This window comes from Podarcis melisellensis (assembly GCF_964234715.1).
Source record: "Podarcis melisellensis genome assembly, chromosome: 3".
NCBI classification, from domain to species: Eukaryota; Metazoa; Chordata; class Lepidosauria; order Squamata; family Lacertidae; genus Podarcis; species Podarcis melisellensis.
The window spans coordinates 24,388,727-24,401,397 of NC_138530.1; the positions used below are offsets into that span (position 1 = coordinate 24,388,727).

At 39.7% G+C, this 12,671-nt stretch overlaps 1 protein-coding gene across 8 annotated transcripts; it reads right to left on the reverse strand.

Annotated features, from left to right (window-relative positions):
- Nucleotides 1-78: 78 nt before the first annotated feature.
- LOC309365904 (uncharacterized protein) lies at nucleotides 79-12,662 on the reverse strand. 8 transcript variants are annotated; one of them, XR_014166275.1, is made up of 8 exons: nucleotides 12,508-12,662; nucleotides 10,660-10,751; nucleotides 9,395-9,487; nucleotides 8,639-8,770; nucleotides 7,447-7,578; nucleotides 5,466-7,146; nucleotides 3,744-3,821; nucleotides 79-2,536 (listed from the first exon to the last, which is right to left on the reverse strand). XR_014166275.1 is itself a non-coding variant. In XM_081904515.1 (6 exons), the coding sequence occupies exons 2-6, from the start codon at nucleotides 10,737-10,739 to the stop codon at nucleotides 5,532-5,534; spliced, it is 447 nt and encodes a 148-aa protein (XP_081760641.1). In that variant the 5' UTR covers nucleotides 10,740-10,751; nucleotides 12,508-12,662; the 3' UTR covers nucleotides 79-5,531. The 8 variants fall into 8 exon arrangements, 2 of the variants coding, with proteins under 2 accessions (XP_081760641.1, XP_081760640.1); XR_014166276.1 differs by having other exon boundaries at nucleotides 79-3,632; XR_014166274.1 differs by having other exon boundaries at nucleotides 79-3,821; nucleotides 5,466-5,541.
- Between the last annotated feature and the right edge of the window lie 9 nt (nucleotides 12,663-12,671).

Here is a 12,671-nt window from a genome sequence, read left to right on the forward strand (position 1 = left end):
GAGCCAAAATGTTCGACTCACAAGGCGTTTGGGATCCAAGGTACGACTGTATTTTGTTCACAATAGGGATCTTATCAGAAGAGTCACTGTGTTCTACGTATGAATCTTTTATGTGTACCACTCATAAGAAATGGAAGGTAACATCAGCTAGAAGGAGCAGGTGTGTGGTGCCAGATATCCATAGTTCTTAGTGCCAAATACAGCTAAGGACCATGTTTGCCACAGCTTCCCCTCTACCCCCACTGATGTATGGATGTTTGCTGCTACATTCACCACACACGAAATTAGCTGTGGACGGGCACTATGATTCATGCAAGAAGCCTGAAGCAGCCTCATGTTAGTGTTTAAACAATCATAGAAATTGTCCTGCTTCTCTGCAAAAAACACTGGGCAACTGTAGATGTATAGTGAAATCCTGTGTTTACTCAGAAGACAGAGTTCAATGCGGCTTACTCTAAGATGATTAAATCAAGGTTGCAGTGCTATAGAGACATGGTTCATTTGCTTCGACTGAAGAAAAAAATCCCCTCAATTTCAGTGCAAAGGTGCTTCTTTTATCTTCATTCTCTTTATTACCAAATGGACATTAATTGTAGTGGATAAAAAATTACCCTGTTAACCTGTTACTTAATAGGCACCAAATTCCCAAGTACTTAATGTGTAATAACCGCTTCTAAAAAGAAAAGTGACTGCTTTTTTGAAAACGAGATGAGAACTAGTCAGCTTGAGATGCAAAATGTCTAATTGCTTGAGACAGAGCTTCGATTTCACACAGCCAAGGATGATTTTGCAGGATTTATGACTTTCTCCAATTGCTGTTAGTTCTGATCCATAGTGTCAGCTATTCTTGGAGAATTGGGCATACTGCTGGAAAGGTAATCTTAAGCTGATTTTTCCTTCTTAGCTTTTTTGTTGTTGTTGCTAAAGAGGAAGTGTAAGACCAAGCTGTGCCAAAGAGCTTGTCTTAATTAGGCCAGCCCTGAGCAGATGCTAATCTCCCACATAGAGCTTACTAATAACCACAGGATGTTTAGGAAACAATCAAAAGCCTACAGAAATATTTTTAACTGGGGCACAAGCCAATCTGTTTCTCCCATAAACACACTTAATAATTTGATATGTTAATCTGCACCCCCACCCCAAATCTCTCAATTGCCCAGCAACCATATTCTTGTTTTACAAATCAGTGACATCACTCAGTTTGCTAAAGCATTTTGATCTCTTGGAACCAAACCCAGAATGCTCTAACCCCGTAGTAGTTACTGGCATTCCTGGAAAAGATATTCACTAACCTATGAACAAGCTTCATTTAACATACCAATTTCCATAAAGGACTGCATTGTTACGTCTCACTCAGGTTTTTTTTTAAATTAAAATTTTTGGTTTTTTTAAATATGCAAAATGGATAATTTTGAAAACTGCATCTCTCCCCTTTTTCTATTTAGTTCAGGGAATCAAGTTCTTTTTTTCATTATTGCTTTGAGCAATATTTGAATAGTAGTCTTTTTTTACTGAAACAGTGTTTCAAAGAAAGTTGTCTTCCTAAGAAAAAGAAAACCACAAATAGCCAACGCTTTCCTAGGTATAGGCTGTCGCTTAGCAACTAGACTCAAGGTAGCTAGGATACAGAAAATACAAAGGGAAAAAGGTTTCTATTCTGCCATAGCACAAAAAAGATGCCTGATAAAGGGACTGGTCAGTACATGATCCTACTGCTGTAATGAGTGTCTAGCTAGGTATCTATTTGTATTGAGAGCTCCCCATGTGGTTTGGCTCTCAAGAAACTACAGCAGGGAGACTGAATTACCAGTCATGTTTAGTTAATGGTGGGGTTACTGTTACTCCACCCCATGTTGATGACTTTAGCCAGAAAGTTAAAAGTGCTACATATCTCCTCAGCAGCAATAATACTGCCAGGGCAAAATAAGCCAGCTATGTATCTTGTGCCAGTTTAACAGGAGCTCCATTGGACCTAAGCAAACCATCTGACATAAGCAGCTTGAGTGCAACAGAAGATGAATAGGGCCATAGACAAGAGCATAATGTCCTCTTGAGTAGCAGTTGTTCATTTAAAGGGGTTTGTGCGGTAGGAATAGATGCTGGATTTTATTCAAATGCAACTAGGATTAATTGGATGAATATGTCTACAGAATAATCTCATGTCAGACAGGAAACTTCATATCCACCACTGTGAGTTGCAGCATGGAAGAAAGCATGCAGTGAATAATGTATATATTCATATGAGCCATTTCCTTCCTCCCAATGATGCTGCACAGAAGAGTAGTGTTTATGTACTGTATACACCTTGTAAATACTTCCATCACACAACAATCACAGTGCTTAGATACTTTATTAGTTTCTCATTCATTGACCACAAAATACATTTTTGTCTCTAAAATGAGTTGATCTAGGGATGTAATTTATTGCAATAGACAAAACATTCCTAATATATTACACACACCCCTTGGCTCAAGCTTGAATCAAGATCAGGCTACTGTGAAAGATTTATCTACCGTGTTTCTCTGTGAAATGGTCCCTATGGGAAAAATTTGAGTTAAATGTACTTACAGAGTTACTGACAAGGGGAATAATTCAGCAGGAATTTCCTCTGCAGAGACCCCATTGAAATTAACAGGATCAGTGCAAAAATACCAAAGATGAGAGATCTATCAATGACTATTCTTCCTGGTAACAGAAACAGTATCTCCGAACGCTGGGTCCCTGGGGCAACCTACCACATTCATGCTCTGCTTATGGTTCTTAAAACATCCAGATTGTGGCTAAAATAACAATACACTGGCCTTTCTAAATAGGGCAATAGACTCTCAGAGCAACTTACAAAAGCTTCTCACAATACAATTCAAGTATAGTATCAGAAACATAAATACCATGGAATTGAATCTGGACTAATTCTGCAATCCTATATAAATCCAGTGGGACTAACCTCTGAATAAACAAGTGTAATATTAGTGTTAGTTAGCTTAATTTAGTAATGAGTAAGTCTGAATAATCTTATACATGCCTATTCAGGCTTTTTTTTTAAAAAAGTGATACAACAAATAGGGGTGGGGGAGATGATTATAAATTATGTGTTCAAACATCGAAATGTTGTCAATTGGCCTTACTCCCAGGTAAGTCTGGATTCAGCAAATGATGCTAAGATAATTCAAGTTTTGCCCTCATCCTTGCTTTGTCTTTACTAGTGTCAGCCTTTGACCATCCTGTACAACATCATGACCAACAATTCCCACTGAGGACTTCTTAAGGAAGGAGAGCCAAGCAGGTTGAACTTGCTTGGCCAATGATGAAGGCATGTGTTGCTCATATTAGGACCATGTTTCTATCATTTCACTTTGCATCAGAGCATTATTACAGTTTATACAGGCACTAGACACTAGCTCTTTCTGCACTCAGTTGCAATTCAGTGCAAGTAGAATTTTATCAAAAGGAGGAGAGTGTTAGTTTCTGTTTCCCACTGAGCAGCTGCTGGGAGTCACAGGACTCTGTTTACATTCCAGAGACCTTGCAGTCTCACAGGAAAGGGAGACAGGACCTCAACCTAATCTTCCTGAAAAGTTAAAATAGCTGCACCGATACACACTGCTTCGCAGGCTGTTAACTTAAGTCCACATCTGCAATGGATGTTCCCCACAGAAATATAGAAGGTCAGAAAAACAGTTCACTGTCAAAGCAGCATCATCACCATTTTTAAAAAAGAAGGCAATAATGAAAGCAAGTGTTACCTTAACAATAGACTTGAAATCTTCCTGCAGAGTAGTATGCTTATACACAATTCAGATGGCTGCAGCAACTTTAATACACTAGAAAGGACAATTAATTCTCAGTCTATACAAACATTTGTGCGATTGCAAGCTTCCAAACTGATTGCTTCTCCATGAACATTAAAAATCAGAAATATGTGTTGTCAGCCTGCTACTGTATTTTAAATTTCTGAACAGTAATCTCATGCAGCTTATAGTAAAAGAAAGGAAAAAGAAAAGAGGAATTCCAAGCCCCAGATCTTTAGTGCTGAATGGGATTAAGAGACAACTGAGGTACTACATCTCTGAAATGGGGTGCAAGCAGAGGGCAAAGCCACGCTGACTATGTAACAGCATCAAAGCTGTTCCATTCCCCTTCCATCCCTCAGCTATGCCAGCCTGAACTGGTGTACTGACAGAGAACACCCACATCACCTACCCTGGTTGGCATGAGCTAGCAGGACTTGGGATGTAGTGGTAGATATGCCATGCCATGCTACCTTATCATTTTTGATTGCTCTGCCCATCACGTAGGTGAATTGCTGTACTAGAGCACTAAAAGTGTTTGCGTTCTCTCTTATGCTTGGGTTCAATTACTCTCCATATCAACAGATAAAATTCAGCAATATATTCCTGCTACTAAATGTACAGGCTAGTACTGATTTACTATTACCAAAGCAGCTTTGCTTTGCTTGTTCATTACTCTTGTCAGCAGTTGGTATAGAATAATATAGAAGACTGAACATACTAATCCTTTTCTCCTTGCATTTTCAAACACATGGAGAACAGCAAATACTAGTTCAGTTTAAGGGGGAAATCAAGGGCATGTGGTTCCTTTAACAAGATGGGCCACACTCAGTGGTATTTGCAAGCAGAATGCCAGCTTCAATTTCTGGAAGCACCAAGTTACAGCTATCTCAGAAAACAAGGCTGGGGAAAATCTTAGGAGATCCATGGTCAGTAAGAACAGACATTACTAGGCTGGATCAGCAGGAAACCTATGAGGCCCTTTGGGTTAAGCCACACGGACTTGCCCTACATGCAGTCTCAAGTGTGGGTTAGGTATAGATGCATCTGTGCCAAAAGTGGGTTTGCAAGCGCCTGCAAAGTCCACCTTTTGCAAGCCCCAATAATAAGCATGGCGCTTGAACCACACAGCCAAAAACAGGTCATCTGACATCATGAGGTCAGGTGACTGACAGATGGCCAACCCCACCCACCTCACAAAGTGGATCTATTATGTGTCTCTGTGTTGCAGAGATAAGGATATAGCCTGGTAGCTAGATCATTCCCCACCCCTGGACTAGACGGAGGAATGTTCCAATTCAGTGTAAACATGGCTTTATATGTTCAAATGTTATTTCAAGTAACAGAATTTGTGTATTGCTTAGTAATTTCTGACAGTAACCTTTTCGGTAAAGCTCTGCATAAAGCCCAGCTTCATTGGACACACGCCTGGTTGACCCACCACTTTGTGCTTGGCAACTCAGTTTCTCCAACTGAACCTGATGAATCCCTTTTGTATGACTGGGTTGCACTAGGATGTAACTCTGTATATTGGCCGCTATTGTTCTGAGTGAAACAGAATCGAGACTGTGTGTTGTGTATGTGCCCCACTTCAGACATGAATCAAACTCGGATGAATGTGCACTTCACTCAAAGAAAAAGAAAGTGAGTGGGGAAAATGTTTAAATACTGTCTCACCTCAAGGCCTTGATGAAAGCTCTCCCAAAGGTCTGCATGCCATCTCCCACTGGCCTCAAAGGGTGACTATGTTACCCTTCAGAAGATAACAACAGCATCATTCTTTCACCATTGGGCAACATTAGATTGCTTTTTTAAAAGTTGCAGTCAATACTGTGTTTTTAAACCAACATAATGAACCAACACAAAGTCAAAACAAAGCATCGTTGCAGTATAATGATTTAACCAAATGAATAAAGTATTTTCTAATATGTTATACACAACTGAATTTTTTCACTTTTAAAGAATAAGTTGTGAAGGCTAAATATTAGCTTTCGTGATTTATTGGGAACGTTGAGGTTCTGATCAAGTATCAATCTAAGTCAGGTTTTTGTTTTGTTTTATCAAAGCTAAGGTTAATACATTTTGTTAAGATACCAATTAACTGGAAGCCAAGTGTTAAGAGTAGAATATAGACATCTATATATGCTTTCATACCTCAATTTATTGCTTTTCTTCATTTTTTTTAAACTTTGCTTGTAGACTTTGGACCCAGTGTAGGAACTGCTTAAGTTAAAAAGTCCCAAACTGCACCAGACTGGTAAAAAAAAGTTTCTATTCAGCCCTCAGCACAGAAGAACACAGACCGTATTAATGAATGTAAATTTACTACTGTGATCATCCTTGACATTAAATAGCACTGTTTCAGAATTTTACAATTTTATCTGTCATTTTAACAAGCAAAAAAAGATTTACATGTTCCATTTTTGTTAAGTTTTTCTAGCGCACAACAAAATCAAATCTAAAGTGATTGTGTAATGTACAGAAATCTGTCAACAATATGCACACTGCGGATTTTAATACAGCCTTTCATTTTATGTTTTTGATAACATCACCAGTTGTAATTATACAATAGGTCAAATGTTTAGCCTTGTACTCCACGTAGTTATTACATGCTAGAAATTTAAACACCAAGGTCAAGCTGCGTAACAGAAACAGTAATTAAAATTTTAAACAAAGTCCATAAACTTCTGTTCATTTGTAATTTTTTTTTCTTAAATTAACATCCACAGTTTCTTTTATCCATTACATTTTGTGCATTGCTTATATTTCCCCACATGATACAGAATAATTGCCCCTTTGAAGTAAGAAGTATCTTAATGAATTTATTGTTACCACATGTAAGTGCATTTGAAACCAGAGTTCACAAGATTTAGAACAAACAAATACATGTTACTGAAACAGATCAAGATGTATTTCCAAAAAAAGAGCTGCACACAACTTAATTGAATTAAGTTAAAGCTTGACCTATTCTTAAGATATGTTTCTTTTAACTTTTAGTGTGCAGATGCCAAGGTCCACAAACAACAGGCTTCAAAAGGATATGCTTGAAAGTGTCCAAGGAGTCACAGGTCTTTAGGATATTTTTTAAAAATATATGGCTTTTACCAACTTGGTGCATAAGGGCTGCTGGAAAAATATGGAATATCAAGCACTCTGTTATTTTCTTTGCCTTCTTTAATGCTTTATAGGCAATTCTTAGTCCAGCCATTTCAAATGGTCTTAAGGTAAAAAGGATGTATCCCAGTTACTGAATTTAAAGAATAAGCCTCTTTAATAGTATCTGCCACCTGGCGGCCCAGGCCATCTCTGGCCCCGCCCAGGTGGCGGAAGAGGTGGTGCACCGGGTCCACTGGGAAAGCTGTATAAAAGGATAAAATCATAATTGTTGTTTTTTCCCTTCTCAAAAGAGTTACTTTTTAAAAACAACAGACTTAAAACCCTACATTACAATTTGGGAGTATGCTTCCAACATGCATATTTAGAAAGCTTCCAGTGTGGTTAAATATTATGCTAACAATAAGTTCCGATTTTTAAAGTCTCTACGTGATATGCCTCGTTCTGAATACTTAACCTTCCTTAAGTTTTAAACACTGTTACATAAAATTCTTTAAGTGTAAAGTAATATGAGCTAAAAAAGGGAGTGGGAAAGGAATCTTACCTGCTTGGAGGTGGGAAACGGCCTCGTGGCCATGGCGGCATCCCTCTGCCTCTGGGGGGAGGAGGAGGTATTCCTCTGAAGCCCATTGGTCCAGGTGGTGGGGGAGGGGGAGGTGGGGGAGGAAGCTCAAAACTGCAGAGACAGACCCAACTGACCATCATCATATGACTATGGTTAGTACCCAGTTATATATCATGTAACTATTTGTTTTGTTTTCCCTGCTTCAGACAGGCATTTTCTTCAAATAATAATAAAAACATACCGTATTTCTCTGTCTATAAGATGCCCCCAATTTAAGAAAATGGGGGGAGATGGCCCCCGTGTATAAGACACCCCTCCCCAATTTTGGACATTATTTATTAGGGGGGAAACCTAGTCTTATACATAGAAAAATACGGTAATTTTTATTAGAATTTGCTCATTCATTCAGTTTACATTCTGCCATTCTTCCCAAAGGAGCCCAGGACAGCAATCATATTGATAATAAAACATGTTTTTTAACCTAAAAATTGTGCTTTCAGAGTTGCCAGGAATAGTTGCCTGTTTTACAAGATTTCCTCCAAATTTCAGATGAGTGTGGGGGAGATATATATATATATATATGGGGAAGGTAATTTCTCCTTGTATGTACAGGAGTGCTTGATCTAACTCAGTAGCTCTCAGTCCTAAACTTTCATTGTCTGATTAGCATCAGCTATCTTGAGGTATATTTTACAACCCCAAATCTTTCCAAAGACAAAGATTCCTACCACCCTTCTGAGTAATACCCCTCCCCACCTTCTCACTTTATAGAAGGGTCTGGTAACTTCTGTTTCAGTGTATCTGAAGAAGTGTGCATGCACACGAAAGCTCATACCAAGAACTAACTTAGTTGGTCTTTAAGGTGCTACTGTTCTTTCCAAAGAAGCACTCCTGATATTGAGTCACATACAACCTTTCGGTTGCATAACTTAGATTCCAAAAAAACCCCCATCAATTGCAGTGTCATCTCCTCAGTGGAAAATCCCCAAAACTGATCTCCAGCTCTTGAAACTTTTTTTTCCCTTTGTGGACACAACCAATTCTGCAACTAATGCAAATTGCATATATAAAACATATAGCTAGGTGAATCAACCCCAAGCACAGCCCTAACTAACCCAAAACTACAGTCACTGTTTTTAAATATATTTGCACTGTCAACCTCAATACTAACCATGGTGGGGGTGGCAGAAAAGGCACTCTCATCATTCCTCTCCGAGGCAGAGATGGCGAGAAGTGAGGTCCGCCTCGTCCTCCTCTTCGCCCTCTTACATCTGAATATGGCCGCATTCTTCCCATTCCACGTCTACAAAAACAAGAACTTTTCAGCACCAATCTAAAAGCATGAGCAACTCAGCAAATCTTAATAAAGAGACAAAAGTCCAGGTTTGCAAATGTGCAGACTCCTGGAAAAGAACTTGCAGCCATTTTGGCCCTTTCCGGTCCCTTTTGCTCCTAAGCCATGTGTGAGGTAAGTCAAGGTCTGGCTTATCTTATCTTCTGAACAAAAGCTCATGATTAAGTTCTAACCACGTTCTTGGTTACAGCTCAACATATGAAGCTGCCTTATTCCATAACCGAGGGTCAGGAATAAGAGGGGCTCCAGTCCAGTGACATCTGGATGACCCCATTTTGGCTACACCCTGAATGGCAGTCACATTCTGGAGTTTCAGAAGGAGCCTTTCCCAAGCCCTACTTGGAAATGCTGGAAGTTGGACCTGTGATCATCTGCAAGCAAGTGCAACACTCATTTCAGTAGGGGAAACGTACCTGCATGCACATCCCTTTAAGCCTGCAAAACCATCACAATTTGAACTGCAACTGTGTATTCAAGCTTTGCCAGTTATGAAGTTTGCACCCTGAAGTTAATGTGTACAACATTATACAATAAGTAAATAATGTACATTAGGTAAAAAAAATTAAAGATTACCTTATCGGCCCAAAGCCATTCAGTGATCTGCCTCGCATTTTCCCTCTGGTATAGCCTCTGCCACCTCGGCCTCTTCCCCGACCTCTTGGGCCTCTGAGCATAACGAAGGAGAACATATGAAATTCTGACCACTTTTTTTTTGTTCTAAGAACAACGGACAAGTTGCTATGGCTAGGGGTGCCAACAGGATTTTGCAGGTCCACACTGTATGTAGATTAGGCCCTCTGCCCCACCCATAAAAGAGAACACAAATTTGCATCAACCTTGCAGATATTTTGTGTCATATGGAAAGCTGTATCCTCCTTTAACAAGGGTCAGAAATAACCTGTGGGCCACACAGAACTAACTAACAAGACGGATGAAGTTCTTTGCAGAATTGCATTTCCATACTAGAAGTCTTAACCCACTGAATTTGTGATTTCCTCATAGCTGTGGCACATGAGCCTGCTTTCCCTTCCTAAACCATGCACAGAAGCAGAGTTTCATCGGCTGTCAACCTAGGGTTGCCATATGTCAGGAATTTCCCAGACATACTGTATATGGAATACTGCAAATATATGGAAAACCTGGAAGTATGGCAGCCCATGTGGCAGTGCAGTTTTTCCATAAAACTAGCTCAAAAACGGCTCACAAATTTGCCCCCACCCTCCCCAAAAAGAAAAAAGCTCAACAACTTTTCTTTCCGGATTTTCAATTCAAAATATGCCAACCCTATGTCACTCAAAATCTTTCATCAATTGATCTTACCTGGGAATGCTGCATTGTGCCTAGTACCAGTCATGCTCAGAGTAGATACTGACAGTAATAGTCAGAGTTAACTTCAGTGAACTAATTTCTATCAGTCTACTCAAAGCAAAATTTAGTTGGATACAACCCACTATGTTAGTACATGACCTAGGGCACTTAGTTTCAGATTACATATATGTAAAAATATACACAAACCCAATGGAAGGGGGGGATGACTGCTTACAATCCCAGTACATATGTACTTGCAACTCAGGATAACACTTAATGCAGCTGATGAACATGAAAATATCCATATATGTTAAGGTGGTATTCAACCAAATTTATTCAGAGTAGGCCCACTGAAATTAATGAACACAACCAAGTTATTTCCATAAATTTCATTGGAACTACTCTAAGAAAAACTTAGCTGAATACCACCCTTCAAGATGCCGTAAAACTCACTCTAGTTTTTATAAAACATTTTTCATTGTTTAAATATGACATTTAACAACAGCAGCAACTTAGGAATTATATCTCACCTTTTTTTTGTTTCAGTCACTTGTATGTTTTCTGGAGCAGATTCAGGCTGATCCATTAGGTCTTCAGCTCCTCCTTCCATCTATTAGAAATACTGGAAGGGAAAATAAAGTCATGTTTCAACATAAAAGTTTAAGAATCAAATTTCCCCTAATGTAATTTTGGAGGTTTCCAGCAGAGTCTGTTAAAAATAGTTACCAACAATTATACACCATCTTATTGATACAAAGAGAAATATCAAAGCAAGTCTTCTAGATAATCTTACCCAAGTCTGTGCCTTGTACCATACGATGCAACTATGAGTACAGTTTCAAAACGAAGATGTCACAAATAGGCAAATGCAAGGCTGCTGAGCCAACAGCAGGGGTGGGGAACTGGATCCAGCCAGCCAGAGGGCCAGCCCTCCACAGGCCACTTTAATTGGCGAGAACCCCTGCCCACCTATCAATCACAGGACATCGTATGATGTCCGGTGATTCTATCTGTAGATTCAGTCAGATCTTTCCTTGCAGCCACAGCTTGAAATCAATTGCAGTACAGACAAGCAAAACGGCTTGGTTTTTTTCTTGTAAAGGAAGAATCAGGAACACAAACTTCACAACATCTGCTACTTGAACTTTCCTAAATCTGACATCATATACGACCTCAGATGCAAGAAAGGTGGATGTCACTGGCCTGGTCAACCCTGAGGCTAGGGAGACATAATGAGACTCATGAGCCACTTTACATTGGCCAACAGGAAAATTCCACCACCACTCTCGGTGAACGCATGGAAAGGTACTGTGTAGGCACTACTATTGGTAACACAGAATCAGAAAACAATAGTCCCCTATCAGAGAAGAGGGGAACATGAACCACACATCTCTCTTTTAAGAAATTATTCTTTGCATTCTATTAAGATGGCATGTATCATGAAACTGACTAGCACAGTAGTAGTACAAGAGGGTAGGAAAGTGGGAAACGGAGTTTATTCATTATATATTAAAACAATAAAGCTTTATGCTTTGTTCAAGACAATTTAAGGTACTTTGTTGTTGTTTAGCAAAGTTTAAAACAGATTACTTAGATTTCTTGTTGTTAGGGATATAGCAGAAGAAATGGGCTTGCAGGATTCCTATCAGCAGAGGTCGGCACTTTTGGTTACCCTAAAATTTTCCATTCCAGTGGTCACTACAAGAATTATCTAACCAAGAACAAGTTTATGGTTTCCTCATCCATTTTTCTTTTTGTGCCATTTATTTTCAATTAAAAGTCTGACATTTCTAAACTGCTCTGGAAGCCTTTTCTCAGCCAAAGAGCTGGCCAAAGGGGTTTTAAATAAAGTATGTTACATATTTTGCTGTATTTTATATTGTATATCTATATGACCTTTTTTGTATAACTTGCTATAAACCTCTGATTGATGTTTCAAACTAATCCCTCCCCAATCAGCCTGGCTCTGTTGATCTGTTGTTTAACTTCATCAGGCGGATATTTTAGTTCTAAAAAGCTTTGCTGTAGATCTTTTAGGTGAGAGTCTCTGTCTGTAGGGTTGGAACAGATGCGGCTGTAACGTAGGGCATGGCTATATACAACGGATTGTTTGATATGTTTGGGATGGTAGCTAGAAGCAGGTAGATCTGTTTGTCGGTCAGTTTTGGTTTAAGGTATAAGGTGGTGTCTCTACGCCCATCCTGTGTTTTTAGCGTAGTGTCCAAAAATTCTGGCCGGTTCCCCTGAGGGAAAAGACGGATCAGGATCAGGCCCTTTATGCCTGACCCAGCCAGGCGACGGTTATACAGTATATGCTCCAGGCGCTCGGAGAAGAAAACGAGGACGGAGCAGTAGCCGCGGAGCGAGGGAGGACTTACCCGGCTCGACGCTTTGCCAAATGGCTGACAGAAACAACGTCGCGGCCGCGCCGAAAGGGGTGGGAGGAGAAAGCCGCCTCTCCTCCTCTCGTCTCTCTCGGGTTCGGCCCACAAACAAAACGCTTTTCAAAATGGCGCCTCGGCGAAGTCTCAGGAGAGGGAGC